Below are 24,233 nucleotides of genomic sequence, written 5' to 3'. Positions count from 1 at the left end.
CATCTATAGTCATTTGGAAGCCTATCATCACTTTCAGACTATGTAATAAAACGTATAGTGGTTTCACCCATGTGCATGTAAATGCCTCTGCCTAAATTCTGCATGGATTGGGAATAAGCTTACTCATTATACTAGCTTATTTATATTTCCGAATCCCAAAAATTGTCATTATAAGAAATTTCTGGATAGGACCTTGGCCTTCCAAGTGGGTAAAGCTCAATCTTGGTTAGGTAATTTGATTCATTGAAATAAATCATACTGTTCTTTCCGGAAACTAGTAAAGACCTATTTGTTCAAGAAATTTTTAAGTAAGAACCATGCAATTATATCTGTCTTATGCTCATTGTATTTTTATCACTGATTGTCCAGTTCTTCTTATCTGTAAACCGTCTAGAACTCTTCCGGGTGTTGGCGGTATAGAAAAATAAAGTTATTATTATATTCTATAACAGTGCAGGTAATTTATTGGAATGCCAATGCCCTTCCCATGGCCATGCCCTCTTTCCAAATCCACGCATTAGAATATATGCATGCCACATTATAGAATACACAGTTACTATCGATAATTGCTTGTTAGTGACCAAGTATCGTCACCTAATGACTGATTAAACCATTAAGCTATACATACAACTTTAGTCATCATATATAGAATATTGGGGACCGTGCATAAATGTAGCCCACTCTTTCTATATGCATACTTTTTACCCATGTATGCACCTGTGCAATTTTATAAAAACCCTTTTCCACATGTAAAACATGGGAAAATCTTTATAAAATAGCTCCTTATAGGCAGAAATGTAGCTACGTTTTGATGTCAAAAGGAGCAGATTTTTGGTAAAGAAGGCATTGGTGTGAAACTAAAGGGGTAATCTGCAAAGGCTCCATTTTATTCAAAATTGGGGGGGGGGGGAGAGTGGCCGCTCTTCTTGCCCTCCCCCTCCAGCTACACCTCTGCTATACTGTGCTATGTGATACCAAACCAGTGCAGTTTGCACACCTTAATTCTAGCACCATGTATCTTATTGTAAATCGCTTAGTAAATTTTGGATAAGCGATTCATCAAATGAATAAATAAACATAAACATAAACACCAGATTCCAAATGATTTCCATTTAATCTCTTACTGTATATACACCACGAAACTATCCTTATGATTAGAGAGAGCAGTTTAAAAAAAAACAAAAAAAACACAGCTGTCTTGGAAACTATAATCTCCCACCACTGCTACAGCTTCACATTTGCGAGAAGGTGGTTTGTAATACAGCACCAACTGAATATGAGATATCAATAAAATGCCCTTGCACCATGACACCATGCTGCGATGCAGTAGAAAGAGAATCACATGGTTTATGGTTTGCTTTATTGATAATGCAGCCTTTCCTTAGTAATAATATGAAAGGCAAGGAAAATAATTTTATAAATGTTCTCAGCATTAGTAAGGCTTGTGCTGGCACACTCTGCTCTCTAATCCAGCACCTCATTTCCTGTTGCGCTTGCTCCTGGCTCCCCACCAACCTATCCCTCCCGTGGCTCCACAGGCACATTTTTTTTTTTTTAACTACAAATTAATCCCTGCATATAGTCAAGCAAAATTATTGGAAATTCCATCTATTTCTGTTGCCTAGAAGAAAATGTACTTATTTATAAAACATTGATAAACTATCTTCATGATAGATCAATTCAAAGTGCTTTACTAAATACATAGCAATAACATACAATGCAATAAAAGAATAAAATCATAAAATTAGAATAAAGAAAAACCTGTATCAGAGAAAAGAACTAGAGAATGACACAAGAACAAATTTTTCCCAGTCCCCGCGAGAATTCATTTTCCCATTCCGTCCCCATGAGTTCTTTTCCTGTCCTTGCAAGCTCTGTCCTCATCTGCACAAGCCTTAAACACTTTAAAATCATAAGTGTTCAAGGCTTGTGTGGTTAAGGCAGAGCTTACAGAAATAGGGACGGGACGGGAAAATTGAGTTCCTGCGGGGACGGGGTTGTCCCCGTGTCATTCTCTAAAAAGAATATCATGCATCACAAACACACATTCCAACCCTGACCTCTTAATCCTGCACCCATCTGTCCTCTCATAGGGACAAAATAAATGTTTTCAGCCCTTTTCTAAAGGCCACATCTGAAGGTCCTGCTTGTTCAGATGTTAATTTATTCCTGGATTCTAGTCCCACAATATGAGGAAGACTATTATATAAAGAGGCGCCTGTATTTGGGTTCCTACAAGGCACCTATTGAAAGCCTAAATCAGGGGTCCTCAAGTCCAGTCCTCGAGGTCCACAACCCAGCCTGCTTGTCAGTGCTTCCACAATGAATAAGTATGAGATCTATATGCATTGTGGACCTCGAGGACTGGATTTCAGGACCCCTAGCCTAGATTATGAATGAAAACAGGCACATTCTCTCCCCTAGGTTTAGGTATGAGTACCTTATGCCAGCCATAGAGCTGGTATAAATGCTTACTCCTGGACTAGATAGATGTACACATAACTTATAGAATTTCTATAGTATCTATAAGTTAACTGTGCATATACACATGCATGCTCCACCCACATGTTTTCACCTACATACTATGTAAGATAGGGGTGCCCACACTTTTTCGGCTTGTGAGCTACTTTTAAAATGACCAAGTCAAAATGATCTACCAACAATAAAATTTTTAAAAAAAAAAAAACACAAAGCACACTGTACGCAGAGAAAATGTTAATTATCATTTATATTCCAGGGAGTTTTCAAAGAGGTCAAGGCAGATGACTCTATGCAATGTCACCTCAGTAACAACTATACAAAAATAGACAAATATACCCCCTCCCTTGTTACCAAACCACGATTGCAGTTTTTAGCGCAGGGAGCTGTGCTGAATGCCCCGCACTACTCTTGACGCTCCCTGCTGTTGCGGTTTAGTAAAAGGGGGGGCCATAGTGCAAAATATAGACAGCAGATATAAATTCTCAAAACGGACACATTTTGATCACTAAATTGAAAATAAAATCATTTTTCCTACCTTTGTTGTCTGTTGATTTCATGAGTCTCTGGTTGCACTTTCATCTTCTGACTGTGCATCCAATATTTCTTCCCTTCTTTCACCCTACTGTAGGCTTCCTCTTCTCCAGACCTTATTCCCTCCCCCAACTTTTTCTTCCTCTATCCCTGCCCACTCCCCTTTCTTTCTTTCTCCCTGCCCTCTTTCTTTCTTTCTCTCTCCATGCCCCCTTTCTTTTTTCTTTCTGTCTCCCTGTCCCCCCTTTCTTTCTTTGTTTCCCTTCTTTCTTTCTTTCTGTCTCCCTGCCTGCCCCCTTTCTTTCTGTCTCCCTGTCCCCCCCTTTCTTTCTTTCTTTCTGTTTCCCTTCTTTCTTTCTGTCTCCCTGCCTGCCCCCTTTCTTTCTTTCGCCCTGTCCTCCCCCAAGCCACTGCCGCAGCCATCGGGGAACAGGCCCCCAAGCCACCGCCGCCCCAAACTCTCCCCGCTTCCTCACGCAGAAGCATCGAGCCAACCAGCATTCCTCTCCCTGACGTCAATTCTGACGTCGGAGATGAAGCAATTAGCTGACCCAGAACTTCCTCTCCGTTGTCAGAATTGACGTCGGGGAGAGGAGGCTGATCGGCCCGGAGCTTCTGCAGGCGATGGGCTCTGCGATCAACTCACGTTGCCTTTGCGATCTACTGGTCGATTGCGATCGACCTTTTGGGCACCCCTGATGTAAGATATGAGCTTATTTTGAGAATAGTGCTTAGACCTAATTTTGGCATTTAAGTGCATATGTGCAATTATGCTGATAACATGCATGTATGACAGACATATAAATGTTAGCACATAAATTATAGAATTGTCCACTTACCCCTGAATTCTATAAATGGCACCCAAAGTTGGGCACACAAATGCACACGCAGTTATAGAATAGGGCCAGTTGATTAGCTAATTACATAGCAGCATAGTAAATGACAGCAGATAAATACCTGAACGGTCCATCTAGTCTGCCTGATAGTCAATCTCATTATATATTCATAGTTAAATTGTCTTTTCTTTAATATTTCTGGGCAATAGACCATAGAAGGCCGCCCGATACTGTCTTTAGGTTCCTCGTGCTGGAATTGCCATTGAAGCCCAATCCAGCCTATTCTAACCATCCTGTTACTGGAGCTTCTATCAAAGCCCTCCTCAGCTCATCCTAACCAAATCACCATATATGGGGCACACACAGTGCAGGTTTGCCCAGTACCGGCCTTAGTTAGTTTTATACCATTCATTTTCTAATTAGAGATGCTCTACTGTATGTTCATCCAGTGCTTTTTTTGAATTCCGTCACCGTTTTCATCACCACCTCCCTCGGGAGGGCATTCCAGGCATCCACCACCCTCTCCGTGAAAAATAATTTCCTAAAATTACTCCTAAGTCTGCCACCTCGCAACCTCAATTCATGCCCTCTAGTTATACCATTTTCCTTTCTCTGGAAAAGATTTTGTTTCTATTTTAATACCTTTCAAGTATTTCAGCGTCTGTATCAGATCTTCCCTGTCCCTCCTCTCCTGTAGTGTATACATGTTCAGGTCTCCCGATCTCTTCTTGCATATCTTTTGGTGCAAGTCCCATACATTTTTCTAGACCGCTTCAAGTCTTTCACCCTTAATTGGAGATAAGCATCAATAATCATGTAACAGAAATGTCCCTTTTCTTTGAACTGGGCACCTCACATCTCTCATGTGCATGTGCATGTGAAAGGGGCAAAGCGGATCAGGGAGTTCCCTGGAATTAAGCACGATGTTATAGTATACTTGCATTTGTATGTCCAACTGTCATGAGTTGGGCACAAACATTTACACCAGCTCAAATCCCGGTACTGCTCCTTGTGACCATGGGCAAATCACTTAGGCCCAAATTCTGTACCCGGCGCCTAATGTTAGGCACCTATTTTGGAGGTGCCCAACTAGATAGGAGCCTATCTAAATTGAATAACAAGCTCAATTAAGCTTTTTAATCAGCACTAATTGAAACATAGGCGCCTATCAAGAAAGAGTGATTCTGTAACAAGGTGCCTCTAAAAAATGAGGTGGCCTTCAAAAAAATAGGCGCGTGGCTTTGTGTTAAGTGCCTTGATACAGAATCGCCACTCTTAAGTGTGCTTAAGCGCTTGCTTGGGCACCTAAGTTTTAGTTTTTCCTATTGCTGGCCTATTTATTAGGCACCTCCAAAATAGGTGCCGCTCAGCGCGATTCGCTGTATGCCTAACTTTTGGGCACTTCTTATAGAATTTGCCCCTTAATTCCACCGCTTTGAATGTAAGCTTTGAAATGCCAAAGCCACAAAAAGGCAGCATACAAGTCCCCATTCCCTTCCCCCTTTCTCTGTCCTTTTGATAGGTGTAATATGTGCTCATGCCCAAAGCTACTATCCCGTAAAAAGTGCTCACTTTGGGTACCATTTATTGAATCTACCCCTTAATGGGAGAGGGGGTGATTGGGGTTGGTGAAAGACAGCCTTGAAAGAGTTCCGTATGTCATATTGTTAGCAGGGGAAATATAAAATAGATATAATAATTTTGTGATCTTGATTGGATGAAAGAGTTTTAACTTAAAAGTATAAAACAAAGCTCACTGCAGAGCAGATATTGTGTGTATATGTGTTTTTAGTGATCATTTTGTGGATTCACTAGTAGGCCAAGTGCTTATCCTCTCTCTCTGTTTCACACCCTAGACTAATCCCAGCAATAAAATGGTGAACAGCAGCAGCAGTGTATCCAAAACACATATCAAGAAGTTTACTTTCATCTGCATGGCCCTGTCCTTAACGGTAAGACGATATCTATTATCATATAAGCCTAGGAGCAAGAATCCATGCTCCGTGTGAGAAGTGAAAACAAGAAAAATACAACCAGTTTGTGGTCTGGTGTCTTGAGTGTTACCACAGGAAAAAAAATGTCCATTTGTTTGCTTAATGCTACCAGGCTGGGTCTTTGTGTAATCTGCAATCTAGTTTTGTCTTTCTCCTCATTGGGGAGCTGAGGGGTAGAAACTAAGAATGCCTAGTATTGAGGTGGCATGGTGGTACCTGTCAGGTACAGTCTGGGACCTGGGACTCCAGTTCAATTTTCTGCCTTGCGAGCCACTGAGTGACCTGGAGTGTCTCTTCTGGGATGAACTGTGAAACAAGTTTCTTGATTAATACTATTGCTATTGAGCTTACTCATACTATAGCGCAGGGGTGCCCACACTTTTTGGGCTTGCGAGCTACTTTTTAAATGACCAAGTCAAAATGATCTACCAACAATAAAATAAAAAAAAAACACAATGCACACTGTATGCATAGAAAATGTTAATCATCATTCCTATTCCTGGGTTTTTCAAAGAGGTCAAAGCAGATGACTCTAAGCACTATCACCTCAGTAACAACCATACAAAAATAGACAAATATACCCCCTCTCTTTTTACTAAACCACGTTAGCAGTTTTTAGTGCAGGGAGCTGCGCTGAATGCCCAGGGCTGCTCTCGACACTCATAGGCTCCCTGCGCTAAAAACCTCTATTGCGGTTTAGTAAAAGGGGACCTTAGTGTAAAATATAGACAGCAGATATAAATTCAGACACATTTTGATCACTAAATTTAAAATAAAATCATTTTCCCTACCTTGTCTGGTGATTTCATGAGTCTCTGGTTGCACTTTCTTCTTCTGACTGTGCATACAATCTTTCTTCCCTTCTTTTAGCCTGTATGCTTCTTCTCCTCCAGACCTCATTCCTTCCCCCCAACTTTTCCTTCCTCTTCCCTGCCCTTTCTTTCTCTCTGCCTCCCTTTCATTTTTTTCTGTTTCTCTTCTTTCCTTCTGTCTCCCTGCCTGCCCTTTTTCTTTCTTTCTCCCTGCCCTCCCCCAAGCCACTGCCACTGCCACTGCCATTACCATTGGGGACCAGGACCCAAACGCCACCAATAACAGGCCCCAAGCTCTCCCTGCTTCGGCCAACCAGCATTCCTCTCCCCGACGTCAATTCTGCCGTCGGGAAGAGGAAGGCTGATCAGCCCAAGATCGTGATCAACCTATTGGGGGAAATGCTGCCGGGTCCTGCCTTCGCGGAAACAGAAAGTAGGCAGAACCCGGCAGGAACAAGAACAAATGCTTCACTAACCTGTCTCCCGCATTAGCCCGTAGCGAACGCTTGCTTCAGGGCTCTCAACATGTGCGTGCAGGCTTCCCTTCTCCCCCCCTCCCCGGACATAACTTCCGGTTTCGAAGAGAAGAGAAGCCTGCACGCACACGTTAGAGCCCGGAACATAAGTTCGCTAGGGGCTGAAATTTCCAAGCCGGTTTTTTTTTTTGGGGGGGGGGGTTTAATGTTCAGCAGCGGCAGATGACAGCTGGGCGGACCGCCCAGCTAAAAGGCCCTAGGGAGAACACTGGAGAGGAAGGCTGATCGGCCCGTAGATCAGGACGGCAACACGAGTGCGATCGACTCGAGTTGCCTTCCTGAACTACTGGTCGATCGCGATCGACGCGTTGGGCACCCCTGCTATAGCGGATCTAGGCTCATGCCTTTTGAAGTCCTGAGATTGGCTTTAAGCCAGGGGTGTCAGAGTCCCTCCTCGAGGGCTACAAGCCAGTCGAGGTTTCAGGATTTCCCCAATGAATATACATGAGATCTATTTGCATGCACTGCTTGCATTTTATGCTAATAGATCGCATGCATATTCATTGGGGAAATCCTGAAAACCCAACTGGATTGCGGCCCTCGAGGAGGGACTTTGGCACGCCTGCTTTAAGCCATCTGCTAAACTGATAGCAACTTGCCGTTGAAAGGAGTGTGACTGTAAAGGTTGTTTTCACTTCTGATGAAGGAGGTCTTGCCAAAACACAGCCATGTCGAGTCCTAAAATATTGAGACTGACATCTATATATGAAGAGTGAATTAAAATTTATGAGAATCCCAAGTATCTACGTGTCCCACTCTTTTGTTTTCCTGTTATTACTAATAAACATTTCTATTGTACTACTGGACATGGGCAGGCGCTGTAGAGATACACAAAAGAGATAGTCCCCTGCTTAATGGAGCTTACTGTCTAGATAACAAATAGTATCTAATAATTATGTCATTTACTAAAAACTTCTTTGCCACCCATTTGGCTAAAATTCATTCAAAGTGGTTTACAAAATATAAAAAATTAAAAACTCATCCACTAACAGAAACATCTCAACACATCTGAAACCCAGAGACTCAACAAACCTGCAGTTATATGCAGCCTATTACCAGCAAACCTCCTCCCTTCTACTATTATCTCCCTTATGACCCTATCAAGAAACCAACCCTAAACCTCTTCTTCCCTTCTAGTGATCCTAAACTCTCCCCTTTGCCTTACTATTCAACGCCCCTAATCTGTAATTCCCCTACATCCACTGTATAAGCGTCCCCTGCATCTACAGTGCAAGCGTCCCCTAAATGGCAACTTCCTGGAAATGTCCAGTGATCTTATACTGTAAATTGTAACTTCCTGGAAATGTCCAGCTATCTTATACTGTAATCCGCTTAGAACTGCAAGGTACAGGCAGAATAGAAGTCACTAATGTAATGTAATGTAACTAAAAACGTAAACATGGTATTGTATTGTTTTGTCACCTAAATAGGTGATAAAGTGAGACAATGTTTACTTGCTAATATTTTATTAGTGGAGATATTCTATTTATGTATTTTATGGTGTAACCATTCCACTAAAATCGGAATCCTTTCAACTGCTGCCCTCCTAATTCCTTTATATATGAGGGGATGCTGAAAAGTTCTCAGCCCAACCAACAAAGTCAGGGCAGTCCTCCATCGAGAGCTATCCACTTAGTCCAGCGATTTTCCACATTTTTTTGTTCCATCAGAAAAATATAGAACAAAAAGTGGAAAAATTACTGGACTAAGTGGATAGCCCTCAATGGAGACTGCCCAAACGTTGTTGGTTGGGCTGAGAGCTTTTCAGCAGCCCCTTGTAGAAATAGAGGAGAACAATGATATAAGCACACTGGGTGACATGTGATGGAGTTACTTTTGCTGTGCATGCACGATGCTGGAAACTCAGGACTGTGGACTCATGACAAAAGACAAACCACAGCTTAGTTCTAATTGGGAATTATTGAGTAGCATCAGCAGATTCATCCAGATAGCAAAAACCTGACATTGGCAGAACCACACTAAATTTTGCTTTTCTACAGCATTGCTATGTTATAGACTCGTATGTGGCAAAATGTTTGTCTGAATAGGTTGCTTAACTGATACCGAACTGATTCATGAAACAATATGCGTGTTTGCATTTTTTTTGTTGTTCTTAATAATTTGTTATTTGTCAACTTTGAGATGCTTGAGCTACCTCTAGAGAAAAGGTTCAGACTTTTCAGCAAGATTTTTTAGCTAAAATGGAATAGTTCTAAGGGATAAAAAGCTTTGAAAATCAGTACATTTATTTTTCCTATTCTTGAAGCTCCACCCATAAGTTATATGCTCAGTTTGTTGATCAATTTGTTGATCTCTGGTAGTCTAATAGTATAGGGCAGATGTGGTCCCTTCCCACTGCCAGCCAATCTGGCTCTCCATTTGCAATATTAGCTCTTAGCTGAAGGTCTCTCAGTATTACCACAAGGGGTCAGCCTTCCATATAAAGCATAAATAGCAGTACCCAACCATGCTAACTGGGGGGCAACTATATACCTGTTGGCACCTCCTGTGAACGCTGCTCCCCCCCCAAAAAAAAAAAAAATGCATTCTGACTATACCACTGCTGAAAACTGTCAAATGTTGCAGTTCTGGAGAAGATTATTCTACAGCAGTGGGATCTTAATACAGAATGTTTAACCTCTTTTATGAACCAGCCTTGGCACTTTTAAGGATGGGTGTATTGAACTCATTGGCTTCATAGAATCTCCTACAAAATAGCAATATTAAACATCCAATATATTAACAACCAAAGTTCCATCATTTTTAGAAAGGTACATTATTCCAGATATTCCTACTAGAAGTTTAAGATCTGAAGACAAAAACCTTCTAGTAATTCCATCACTTAGTATAATAAATACAAGACAAGATACAATTTTTGCAGTCACAGCACCCAGAATATGGGATTCCCTACCATCATTTATTAAAGAAGAAAAATCATTGAGTAAATTTAAAGGACTGTTAAAATGCTGGTTGTACAAGGATGCTTTTGAGACCTAATTATCGGAATCCTTACTGATCCCATTTGATGCTTAAACTCATTAATCCTCTTTCTTAGGCTCTGAGAATTTGGAAAACAAAAAAAAAGTTCTTAATTTTTTACTATTACTTTTATAATTACTTTTAAACTTTCTTACCCTCCATTTGTATTTTTCTTGTATGTATCCTTTACTATACATATTGTAGTTCTCCCTACTTCCCTTATGTATTGGTACGTCAGTCCGTTTGTTTGTAGTTAATAATTAAGACCCTGTTTTTAATTGTAAATCACTTTGAATTAATGATTTTGCAATACATCATAAATTTTAATAAAACTTGAAACTTAAAACCTACATTATTTTTATCTAGACTATATTGTCCCATGTCACATTGTAAAGGCTCAGACCAGGAAACAAGGGTCATACACATAACCCCCTAATTCTATAAAGCTGCATGTGTAGTTAATTTAATAATAAGCTGATAATCGGTGTTAATGAGCAATAAAATAATGGACTTTATGTGATACCAATTTAGCAGGTACGCACATAACTGCCTTTAGTTGGTATTCAGTAATTGCATGTTCAAATTCCAGAGTGCACAACCTGAAGAGGTGTCTAGACTTAGAAGGGGCACAGGTGGGTTTGGGGGCATGTCAGGCAGATCCATGTGGGGGTTATAGAATACAAGCAGTTATGCATCTAACGCTTATAATAAGGTACAAGCATTTACAACCCGCCATTGATAAGTGCTTAAGTGACTAAAGTTAGGTGCATAACTGTGGACGTACGCTCGAATTCTATAATGAGGTTGCGCAAATAACCACTTTTATAGAATTTGTGCTTAATGCATATCATTCTGGTGCACAGCTTTACGCGATCCATAGAGCATGTCCCCAAAATCAATTCAGCCTTCTTTGCATTCTTTGCAGGTCTGGCATTAGAGAGGGGGCAAACAGGGCAACTGCCCTGGTCCCCCATGGGCCAGGGGTTCTTTCTCTTCTCCCCACCCCATTCCGAAGCTCTCACATTTTAAAATGCAAAGGAGTCCTAGCACTGCTTGTAGATTCCTCGGTGCTGTTCCTCTGTGGCCGATCCACCCCATCTGATAAAACTTCTTGTTTCCGTTTTGGCAGATGATATACGAGAACAGTGCCGAGGAATCTGCGAGCAGTGCTATAGAGCGGCCTGCCATTGCTGGCGACCCTCTTTGCATTTTAAAAGATAAGGAGGGCTTCAGAATGGGGGTGGGGAGAAGGGAAGGACGTCCCAGCCCACATAGGCCACATGGAATGCTGGATGGGGGAGGGGCAGGAGAGAGAGCAATTGGGGGCCCTTCCACTTAATTTCTGTCCTGGACCCCAGCATGTTTAACACCGGCCCTGATTCTTTGTTCCGCTTTGGATTATGTTATGATGCATTTCCAAGAATATGCTTTAGGAGAACCTGATCAAAGTCGCTGAAATTTAAATCATGCGTTATTTATTTTTTACTCTGGATTAGCAAAGAAACTACCAAGAGGTACAAGTCGATGCTAGCATTTGTTGTACTTTGCCAGGAGTTCATTGGAAAGGTGACTAATAAACCAGATGAAAGATTATGCATGGCCACTGGCAGAGAGTCTTGAACACCTGTCCAAGAATTTCATTGTGTTTATAATACAGCGCATTAATCACCTTGGCCACATTTCTTGCCTTTTATAACCACTTTCATAATGTGCAGATACACCCTCAAAAATATGTAAGGACATAGATCAAAAGGCACACCTGTGTGTTCTTGGAAAGTCAGCGATCAGTTAACCAGAATGAAAACAATACACTGTAGGTATTTAGTAACTGTTTAGTGAGACTGAAAATGTAAAGAAAAATCAGAAGTTTTATTTGAAAAATAAATTCTGGAGTTAAGAAAGCAAACTGTGTAGATTATCAGTTAAATTAATTTGTAGCTAGATATGGTCTTGATTTTAAGTGTAGATGCTTTAGTTTCTAAGGGTTAATAGGGATGCAAATTTTCTTGTATTCTTCATAATGCTGAATATGAAAAAAAAACCATCAGCAGTCAAAGAACTATAGAAACAAAGAAAATGATAGATGTAGACCATCTGGCTTATCAGAGATGCTGGAGTTCAGGCAGGTGCCACAGACAGGCCAGATTTGCAGTATATTCCTAATTACATTACATTAGTGATTTCTATTCTGCCCTTACCTTGTGGTTCAAGGTGGATTACATAAGAATTGTTATGATATTAAGAAGTACATATTGTTAGGATATTAAGAAGTACTTAGGGAATAGTTTGAACATTTTCTGATTTGCTAAGGAGTAGCTGGTAATGCAGGAGGAGTTCGGAGCATGTTTGGTTGTGTTATATTGGTTTTATGTATTTTTTGAAAAGTAGGGTTTTTGTTTCTTTTTTGAAGGTTTTGTATTCTGTGGTCAAAGTCAGCAGATTGGTGAGTTGTCGGTCCAGTTTTGCTGCTCTGGTGGCCAGTAGGTTGTCATACATTTTTCTTCGTTCGACATTTTTGGTTGGCGGGTGTGTGAATATTTTGTGGGTTCTCCTGTGTCTAGTTGAGGTGTTAGTCAATTGTTCCAGTAGGTAGGACTGTCTCCATTTATAGCTTTGAATGTAGGCAGTGGAATTTGAAGCGCACTCTGGCTTGTATTTAGAGCCAGTGTGAGTCGTGGTATGTCTCTGTGATGTAGTCGCATTTTTTCAGTGAGTAGATAAGTCTTAGGGCTGTGTTTTGTATTGTTTGAAGTTGTTATATCGCGGTTGCTGGGCAGGGGAGGTATAGTGAATATGCATGAGATAGATTTGCACACCATATGGAGGCAGTATCCATGCAGATCTCTTGTATGTTCATTAAATATATCCTGGAAACCTGGCCTATTTCTGGAATTCAAGGCTTGTCCTCATGCATATCTGGCCTATCCACTCGATGCATCCATACAAAGCAGTGGCATAGTAAGAGGGGGGGGACCACCCCAGGCGCCATCTTGATGAGGGCGCCGGCAGCTCTCCGCCTCCCACACCATGCTCATGCCCTCACTTCCTCCCATACCTCTTTAAATCTTCACCAGCGTGTTCCTCATGACCGCGTCAGCTCTCACGCTGACGTCACTGCCGCGCATAGGAAGTGACATTAGAGGGAGAGTTGCCGTGGTCTCGAGAAGCAAGTTGAAGTTGTTACTCGTGGCGGTGAGCAACTAGAGGTGTGTGGGAAGGGAACGGGGTGCAGCAGGGGGGAGTGGGGGGGCAGAGAAGAGGGCAGGAAAGGGGCGCCTCTCTCCCTCACTATGCCACTGAGGCCAAGAAGAGACTACTAGGCAAGGTTGCAAGCATTGACAATTTTATCGTTCTGATTGAGCTTATTCCAGCTATAAGCATGAAGAAACTAGCTCACACATGAAACAGATTTTCAAGCTGCTCAATAATGTGCCTTGTTGTCAGTCATTTCCATAACTCTCTGAAATTTAGGCTTCAAAGTGTTTACATGCTAATATGGGCCCCCCCCCCCTGTTACGCCAAATAAAAATAATAGTATTAAGAGATTTAAATAAGATTGAGAGTTTTTACACAGATTATGTTGCAAGAAATACATTAATCCTAGGAAAGGATGCCAATTTTGAGCAGATGTTTTCACTCCATCCAAGTAATGAAAAGATCTGTCTAGTCCTGTAGATCTAGATATTACCAGACTATAATTCCTTGGAACAGGATGTGTAGGTGTCAGGGTAGTCTTATGCCTGGGTAGGTGAACCTTGTTTCAGACATTCTGAACCTGCTAAGACAATGTAGTGACCTAAACTGAGTCCCTATAGATAATATTTCTGATTTATTGAAATGTACAGTACTTCTTAACATGAGGGCATTCTCTTGTGTATATTCTATTGCATGTCTGCATCAGCAGCAAAGAACACTGGGTAGCTGAGCAAGAAATGACAGCCCAAAATAAAAAACCACCCAATATGGCGATGTGCAGTAAAATGTGCATCAGAAGTGTGAGTAGTGACATAGCTACAGGTGGGCCTGGGGGGGACATAGGCTTGTCCATTCTTGGCTCAGGTCCATTCTTTCTGGCTTTCCTTCTCTCTCTCTCTCTCTTCTCCATCCCCATTCAGCATTTGTCCCCACTCATAGCCTAGCAACAACCCCTCTATGCTCCGCTAAACCCCTTCGCCTGTGGCAGCAGCAATGCACATCCACTGCCTTTCCCTCTGCCGTATCCCACCCTTGCTGATGTCATTTCCTGCTTCCTCTCTGGCAGGACATAACAGAGGAAGCCTTAGGACCAGCAAAGATAGGGAGGTGGGGAGATTCAGAGAATAGGGAGGAGGAAGTTGCTGAGCCATGGGCAGGAGGAGGGCAAAATGAAAGAAAGAAGACAAAAACTCACCTTGGGAGACGTCAAACAGGGCAATAATAATATTAATAATCAGTTTATATACTGCAAAGCCGTAAAGTTCTATGCGGTTTACAATAGTTAAAACAAAACAAAACAATAAAAGAAGTTGAATAGAACTAAAAAAGTTAAAAGCCAATAATTAGAGAAACTAAAATGATCAAAATAGTGCATAATAAAATTTTTACGAATTAGCTGCTTAAATACTTCGAAAACAGATATGTTTTTAGATGTCTCCTAAATTCCCCCTAAGTGTCAGTAAGCAAAAGCAATTGTTCTAAATCCTTACTCCATAACGCTGCTTGATATGAAAAAAGATTTTGATGATGTTTTTTAAGTTGACATCCTCTAACAGGCGGAAAAAAAATTCTGATGTGAGTTTCTCTTATGTCTGTTAGCTGCAAAAGAGAAAAGCTCAATTATATTTTTGGGAGCTAAACCAAACAAAGCCTTAAAACAGAAGCAACCAAACTTAAACTTCGCCCATGCCTCCATTGGCAGCCAATGCAGTACTCGATAGGAGGATGTTACGTGATCATATTTCTTCAACCTAAAAATCAGCCTGACCACCGCATTTTGTACTATTCGCAATCGTTGCATATTCTGGGAAACTGCCAAACAGGCAATATTCCAGTAATCAAGCTGGCTTAGTATAAGAGACTGTACCAAAACTCTAAATGATGAAACATCAAAATACGCCCTAACGGACCGAAGCTTCCAAAGAGTAAAGAAACCCTTTCTGACCAAAGAGTCCACCTGGTTCTTCATAGTCAAGCCCTGGACCAGTATTATTCCCAAAACCTTAATGGTAGATTGAATAGGATAGCTGAATTTATTTATACGCAATGATGTTTTAGTATCAAACGGGCACGGTGAAGCTACAAAAAACTTCATTTTTTCTGAGTTAAGCTTCAGTCTAAATTCAGTCATCCATTGCTCCATTAGACCTAATACTTCTGTTGCTTTAGGAATAACTTCAGAGAGAGAAATAGCAAATGGAATAATGGTTGTAAAATCATCTGCATAACTAAAACAGCTTTATCTCCAGCTGGGACAACTGCGCACCTAATGATGACATATAAACGTTAAAGAGCAATGGGGCCAATGGTGATCCTTGCGGAACGCCAGATGAATTATTCCAAATACCTGAAAGATCATTATTGAAAGAACTTGATAGGTGCGAGACATGAGAAAGCCCCAAAACCATTCTAACACCTCTCCTCTAATATCAATAGCATCCAAACAGTGCAGCAATTTCCCATGGTCCACTAAATCAAATGCGGAACTCATATCCAATTGCATGATCAAGTCAAACAAAGAGAGAGGCAAGTGAGATATCTTATCCAACCAAAAATAGTTACAGTTATTTATTCCAATATAATTTCATAAAACAATCCAGAAAGAAGTACAATTGGAAATCAGAGTCTCTTCTGTAGAAGTCCCGACTAGGAACCCAGTTTTGGCTATGCCTTCCTCAGGGGACTAGGAATATGAGAAACATGCATAAACATATCATATAACATATATATCATATTAAAAACATAAAGATCATGAAATTAAAAATGCATCAATATATTGTTACAGCATTTATGTCAGGAGGAGGGAAAATGCAGATGTGGGAGCAGAGCAGATAGAGAGATATGCAGGTTGGGGGAGAGGATGAGTTTTGGAAGGCCCACGCTCTTAACTCTGGGCCCACCCAAAATGACAGGACTGGCTATGCCTCTGGGTTTGATGGGAATTCAAATGGCCATGTCAGGATGGATGGAATTCCCATATCATTTTAGAAGAGGGTATGCAAATGTAAAACAGCAGCAGAGCGGCATGTCCCAGCCTCTCCATGTCCACAGGAAACAGCGGTATCTGAAAGCTGGACATACCTCCCTTATAGACATGGTAGCAATTTTCTAAAATTACTGCCTCTCCTCCCTCCCCCCCTAATCACCACCACCACCACCATCACAAGAAACCCTTTCACTGCTGGTCTGTGCTAACATTTACTACACTGTAAAACTATGCTAGCTGTTTAATGCAGCTTAGTACAAGGGCCCCATAATGTTCCTATCATACACTTCACGCATTTTTATAATTTACTTCTAAATGTTCAACATAAAAATAAAATAGGAACATTGATATGTTCTGTGTTGTGCAACAATCTATTATATTGTCAATCCAAAATGTAACCAATAATTACTAAAATCATCATAATCATATTTTTAAATCTATACAATTCATGCTTTTTTTTAAACTTATTCAAGGATGTTCATCATAAAATACCAAATTTAAGCATACAGTATATATAATTTAACAATATGTCAGCTCTTTGCACAATAATTGCAGAAAACATAATATGTTGACTCAAGCATTAAGGGACAAATTCTATAAAAGCCATCCCGATTGTAGGCAGTGGTAGGTGTCCTACCACTGTCCTACCACTGTCTAACCAGCCAATCAGAATGCATGGTTTTAGAAAAAACCTACCCCCAGGCAGGCAGCCTACACTTAGTGTAGGCATTTATGCGTGTCTAGTAAGACACTTAGGAACTCGCCCAAAGCCGGGCATGGGCGTGGTTTTCCCAAAAGTGGCCTTGGACAAGTTTCAGGGCTCCTTTTACTAAGGTGCACTAGCGTTCTTAGCGCACGCAGGAAATTACCGCACACTACGCTTCTAGAACTAACGCCAGCTCAATGCTGGCGTTAAGGTCTAGCATGCGTGGCAATGTAGCGCGTGCTATTCCGCGCATTAAAGCCCTAACGCGGCTTAGTAAAAGGAGTCCAAAGTGGTCCTAGGTGTCTCCCTAGACCTGTGACAGATGTCTGAAATGTATGCCATTAAAATACTGGCCTGCATTTCAAATAGACAGGGCCGCTGAGCTGATCACTGCTGGTATGCAATTTTCATCCGCTGCTTCTTAGACAGCTGCAGAAACCGGTGTCCTATCCAGAATTTCCCCCCTTAAGAGTTTTTGATCCCTTTCTTAATAAGAGAGAATCTATATGTATAAATAGCAAATTAATGTACAAATTTCTGTATCACGTATAAAATTCAAAATACAATATCCCAAATTCCTATATAATTCCCCAGTCTCTTTGTTTTATACAATCTATATTGTTCTTAATACACTTCCCCCTCCCCATTCGCGGTTTCGGCAATCGCGATTTCACATATTCGCGATTTTTGGGGGAGGGGGAAAAAAGAAAAAAAAACATAGTTTAGCCTTCCCCCCGGTATCCCGCGCTCACCTGGTGGTCTAGCGGGCTTTCGGGGCAGGAGCGATCTTCCTACGCTCCTGCACCATGCAGATCACCAATAGGAAATGGCTATGGGGAGCTCCTGTCATAGTCTCGAGAGACTATGGGAACTTACGGCAGTCATTTCCTATTGGCGATATGCACGGGGCAGGAGCGTAGGAAGATCGCCCTGAAAGCCCGCTAGACCACCAGGTAAGGCCGGGATGCTGGGGGGAAGGCGGGAGGGAGGCGAGGGTGGGTCAGAGCCGGACCAGAAGATATTCGCGGTATTTCACCATTCACGGTCTGCCCCTATCCCCCGCAAATCCAGAGGGAGAAGTGTATTGCACTCTGATTATTCTCCTACAATATTATTATATGCAGAGACAAGTGGAAAACTCAAACAGCTCCGGCTGTATCTGTTAGACACTTTATCCTATTGTCAAACCCAGTTACTGCACTAAATAGAACAAATGTGCACACCCATGTGTACTAGAGCCGGTAAAAGTGGAGGCAGGTTAAGTGCCATAGGGATGCAGTAAATTGCAGCGTTCTGAAAGTAACCCAAGTAGCGAGACCCCTGTCTGTGTCCCATCCATGCTGTGCCCCTGTATATGCCCCCTTGCAAATACATCCTATAGAGTCCTTTTGCAAAGCTGCGGTAGAAAGTGGCCTTGGCTCACCCTTCTGCAGGTCTTTCCCACGCAGTATGGCTGATTTTCCAAATTAATGGCCATCCGCTAATGTTACCATTAATGCATAGCTAGTACCAAAAATTAGGAGGTGACCCCTTTACTGCAACCTAGTTTGTAGGGCTCGTGTGCTAATCAGTTAGCATTTGTAATGTACACATAAATGTGAGTGCCTAGGTGTTTGAATTGTCCGTCATGGGGGGGGGGGAATTCTATAACAGGGTAACTTAGTTTGGGCACCCAGATGCAGTGCAGGGAGCACCTGTTCTATACCAACATCTGGGCATTTCTGTTACTATGAGTTGGCTGAAACGTGCATTCATTTGGGTACCTGCTTTACCACATCTAAGGCAGGTATAAAGAGGTATACCTCAGTATGGCACTTAAGCATGTAACTTGTAGAAGCGGAGGCTTCAAGGGGACATGATAGAGACTTACAAGATCATGAAGGGCATAGAGAAAGTGGAGAATGACAGATTCGTCAAACTTTTGAAAACTACAAGAACGAGAGGGCATTCGGAAAAATTAAAAGGGGACAGATTCAGAACCAATGCTAGGAAGTTCTACATCACCCAAAGGGTGGTGGACACCTGGAACGCGCTTCTAGAGGGTGTGATAGGACAGAGTACAATATTGGGGTTCAAGAAGGAATTAGATGATTTCCTGAAGGAAAAGGGGATAGAGGGGTATAGATAGAGGATTACTATATAGGTCCTGGACCTGATGGGCCGCCGCGTGAGCGGACTGCTGGGCATGATGGACCTCTGGTCTGACCCAGCAGAGGCACTGCTTATGTTCTTATGTAAGGAGTTTTTAAGTGAGAGACACCCCCATATTTTGCCTTCTTGCATATTCCTCTTGCATATATGTGTCCAAGCATTTGTGCACGTTTCACTGCTCAATGCACAGCTCACGTTTGCATGCATAAGTGTGCACTATATGCACCTGTGTGCTAGAATTCTATAACATATGCATACAAATGGGGCCTAGCTTTAGATCCCCTGTTATTAAATTAGGAGATATATGGCTATCACATGAGAAAGGAAGACTGTATACCGTTAATATCATTGAAGTGGACTCTACACTTTCAGGTGCTTCCAATAGATCAAATAATTGCCTCTGGGAGTTCACTTTCTCAACTGCCAGGTATAATTAATTCAGGAACAGTCATATATCATCTGCATGTAATGATATGTTGGCACACTCTCTGCTTTGAACCCAGTGACCTGTGACACCTATCTCAGCGCCTGCGCCAGTAACTGAACAGCAAGAGCATAAAGAAAGGGGTGAAAGAAGACATTATTGAAAGCAGGAAATGCATTTTAGATCTAGTTCTTAGTGGAGCGCATGAATTGGTGAGGGAGGTGATGGTGATGGGGTTGCTTGATAACAATGATCAGCTTTGATATAATCCCTGGAATAAGTTTACACAGGAAATCCAATTCAACAGAACTATAAGTAGAGGATTCCTGCTCAGTTTAGCGGGAACAGCGATTAACACAACCCCTGTCATTTTATCTTGCTTATCTGGTTGACACTCATGGGGTTTTTAGTTTTATTCTGTCACTAATGCTTTGTTCTTAATGAGCCCTGTTTGGTCTTGACTAGATTGTAGGCTCAATGAAGAAGGATCTACCTCTTGTATGGTCCTTTAAGGTTCTGCTTACACCTGATAGCCAAAAAGTATCCCTCGTGGAACTTAAACTTGGAAACTTTGCCATTAGGAACATCCTTTATAATAGTTACAGAATCCACAGTAGTAAGATTAGCATATTCTGAGGTTCTCCGAGTTATTCCTGGCTGGTGCACAATAACAGGCTGGTTCAGGGACACTCCTGTCACTGTTGCTGGCTTTCATGTCTCGCTTGTGTTTGCTTGTGATTTCCAGCATCATCTTGTCAAATCTTATGAGCTTCTACTCCTGCTGGAGCAGACTGAGTTATATTCCGATGTGGCGTAGGAGGGTTACTGTGAATGCAGAACAATGTATATTAAATCAAGAAATTTATAAGTGCCTGCCAGCGTGTGTGTATCTTGACTTGATGTCTGCAGCCGTCGGTGCCTAAATAGTAAAATTAGGCAGTAATGCAATGAGTCACATCATCATTGTAAGGGCTCACAAAACTCCCTCTGTGATCTGTGCTCCGTAGCTGCATCAGTCAGCCACCTCCTCCTTTATGGACTGGAAAGCCCTGTAGTGTCAGTGGCAGAGTAAGGAGAGGGGGTGGGGTGTGGGGGCGGTCTGCCCCAGCCAGACACCCTCTTGGTGGGGGCGTCAGCACCCGTTCTCCTCTCCACTCCCTTCCCTCCTTCCCTGCGAGCAGCAACCCCAACCTTCTTCTTCTGACATCACTTCCTGGACCCGCACCTAGGAATATTAAAAAGTACGGGGGAAGTGAAGGGCTCCGCCTATGGCAGGAGGTATGTGCTCACTGACACTCAGGGTCCTCTGCTGATTCAGTTTCCATTACTGCCTCCCCCTCCCCCCCCCAATTAGCCAAAACATGAAGGCAGAAGTGGATGAGGAATGAGAGGGGAGCAAAGGTCTTCTTTTTTTTTCATGTTTCAAGTTTATTAAAGTTTGATATACCGCCTTATCAGTATTCAAGGTCGTTCTACAATGATTTAAAAAAATACAAAGAAAACATAATATGAGGGGAACATAAGAATAGCCTTACTGGGTCAGACCAATAGTCAGTCAAGCCCAGTAGCCCATTCTCACGGTGGTCAATCCAGGTCACTAGTACTACAGGATAAGCAGTGGCTTCCCCCATGTCTTTCTCAATAACAGACTATGAACTTTTCCTCCAGGAACTTGTCCAAACCTTCCGTAAAACTAGCTACACTATCCGCTCTTACCACATCCTCTGGCAACGTGTTCTAGAGTCTAACTATTCTCTGAGTGTAAATTTTTTCCTCCTATTGGTTTTAAAAGTATTTTCCTGTAACTTCATCGAATGTCCTCTAGTCTTTGTAATTTTTGACGGAGTGAAAATTCGATCCACTTGTACCCGTTTTACTCCATTCAGGTTTTGTAGACTTCATTCATATCTCCCCTCAGCCGTCTCTTTTCCAAGCTGAAGAGCCCTAACCTTTTTAGTCTTTCATCATACAAGAGGAGTTGCATCCCTTTATCATCTTGGTCGATTGTCTTTGAACCTTTTCTAGCGCCGCTATATCTTTCTTGAGATAAGGAGACCAGAATTGAACGCAATACTCCAGATGAGGTCGCACCATAGAGCGATACAGGGGCATTATAACATTCTTAATCTTGTTAACCATTCATTTTTTAACAATTCCTAGTATCCTGTTTGCTTTTTTGGCTGCCGCCACACATTGGGCGGAAGGTTTCATTGTATTGTCTACGATGATACCCAGATCCTTTTCTTGGGCGCTAATCCCCAAGGTGGACCTTAGCATCCGGTAACTGTGATTCGGGTTATTCTTCCCAATGTGCATCACTTGCATTTGTCCACATTAAATTTCATCTGCCATTTGGACGCCCAGTCTTCTAATTTCCTGTGGTCCGCCTGCAATTTTTCACAATCCGCATGCGTTTTAACAACTTTGAACAGTTTAGTGTCATTTGCAAATTTAATCACCTCACTCGTCGTTCTAATTTCCAGATCATTTATAAATAAGTTAAATAGCACCGGTCCTAATACAGACCCTGCGGCACTCCACTGTTTACTCTACTCCATTGAGAAAAATGACCATTTAACCCTACCCTCTGTTTTCTATCCAATAACCAATTCCTAATCCACAACTGAACTTTTCCACCTATCCCATGACATTTTAATTTTCTCAGGAGCCTCTGGTGAGGAACTTTATCAAAAGCTTTCTGAAAATCTAGATACACTATATCAACCGGCTCACCTTTATCCACATGTTTATTCAAACCTTCAAAGAAGTCAAGCAAATTGGTGAGCCCATGCTGACTCCGTCTCATTAAATCATGTTTGTCTACGTGTTCCACAAACTTGGAACAGACAAATTTGAAACATTTAATAGAAACAATGACTGACTGGTTCGAGAGGAGAAGGGAAAGAACTACAAAATTTGGATAGAAAAGAACAAAAATGGAAAAATGAAAGGCAGGGAAAACAGAGAGATCAGCCAAAAGGCAGGTATATGTTAAACCTAAAACATCCTTAAAATGACGATCATCTAGACTTCCAGCCAGTCAGGGTTTCAAGATATCCACAATGAATATGCATGAGATCTACTTGCATACATTGCCTACTTGTTATGCAAATCAATCTCATGCATATTCATTATGGATATTCTGAAAGCCTGACTGGCTGGAGTTTCCCCTAGGACAGGTTTGGGAACCCCTGATCTAGACTCACATAAATGTTCAGATGTGGTCATCTGTTGGTCAGTGGCGTAGTAAGGGGGGAGAGGGGGGGAGGTTCGCCCTGGGTGCCATGTTGGTGGGGGTGCCCCCCTTCCCATTCCTTCTCTACACATGCACCACCCCTCCTGTCCTTTCTCCCATATCTCTAGTTGAAGTTATTGTTCACAGTAGTCAACAATGTGCTCTTTGCGACCCCATCAGCTCTCCCGCTAACATCACTTCTGGGTACCGCATACAGGAAGTGACATCAGAGGGAGAGCTGATGGGGTTCGAGGAGCACGTTTTTGACTGCCGTGAGCAACAACTTCAACTTGAGGTACAGGGGAAAGGGGGGCACACAAGGCAGGAAGGAAGGGAGGGGTGGAGACGGTGGGGGAGGGGCGCCTCACCCTTGCTACGCCACTGCTGGTAGTGCTATAGAAATAACAAATAGGGCAGAAATTGCCACAAAACTACATGAGGAAACAAATGCTCATGCCTACCAACAGCTACTGTACCTGAACCTAGCTCATCGTGAGCTCAGATTGAGAAAGGGAAGTAATCAGATCCAAATCCAGTGGCAAAATTTCTCTAATTACTAGTTTAACTAACAGTAGCATGTCATCACATTATTTACTTTGAAACATTTTTATTGAGTTTTTATATCATCAAACTGAACAACCAAAAATAGTACAGTGGTGCCTCACACAACGAACTTAATTCGTTCCAGGAGCAAGTTTGTTATGCGAAAAGTTCGTTATGTGAAACGCGTTAAGCGCAGTGACTAACGACTGCCTGCAGTGCCTGCGCGGAAGGATGCAATACATCGGCAGCGATCGTGGAAGCTCGGGCGACTTCGTTGTGTGAAACGAAGTTCGTTGTATGAATCATGACATGAAGTTCGTTGTGTGCAGCGTTCGCTGTGCGAGGCGTTCTTTATGCAAGGCACCACTGTACATTACAACAATGAACAGTAAAGCCCCACTCCCCCCCACCCACGCACCCCCTCCCCCAATATTCAGACCACAGGAGATCGCCGGCAATCTCCTATAGTTCACAGCAATGCCAGAAATTCAATGTTTTTGGCCAGCTATGACATTATTCACTGGCTTGTCGGCTAAGTCTTAGCGGCCAAAGATATATCGCCTTTTCAGGCAGCTTTTATTGGCTGCCAAACTTAGCTGGCTAGCCACTGAATATGTGGTTAGAGCTACAGCCTGAGGTTGTGGGTTCAAACTCTGTGCTGCTCTTTGTGACCCTGAGCAAGTCACTTAATCTTCCACTGCCCCAGGTACATTAGATGATTGTGAACCCACCGGGACAGATGGGGAAAATACTTTAAGTACCTGTATGTAAACCACTTTTGAGTGTGGTTGTAAAAACTATAAAAAAGCAGTATACAAGTCTCA

At 42.1% G+C, this 24,233-nt stretch overlaps 1 protein-coding gene across 1 annotated transcript in view; it reads left to right on the top strand.

Moving 5' to 3' along the window:
- Positions 1–24,233, top strand: part of ANKH (ANKH inorganic pyrophosphate transport regulator) — a 232,658-nt gene that overhangs the window by 189,543 nt on the left and 18,882 nt on the right. Inside the window, exon 8 of the mRNA XM_033929856.1 lies at positions 5,705–5,800. Within this exon, the coding sequence (XP_033785747.1) occupies positions 5,705–5,800 (96 nt within the window). The remainder of the gene's footprint in view (positions 1–5,704; positions 5,801–24,233) is intronic.

Source organism: Geotrypetes seraphini, chromosome 2 (assembly GCF_902459505.1).
Source record: "Geotrypetes seraphini chromosome 2, aGeoSer1.1, whole genome shotgun sequence".
Classification (NCBI taxonomy): Eukaryota; Metazoa; Chordata; class Amphibia; order Gymnophiona; family Dermophiidae; genus Geotrypetes; species Geotrypetes seraphini.
The sequence above is the reverse complement of the archived record's forward strand: the minus strand, read 5'-3'. Positions and strand labels throughout refer to the sequence as shown.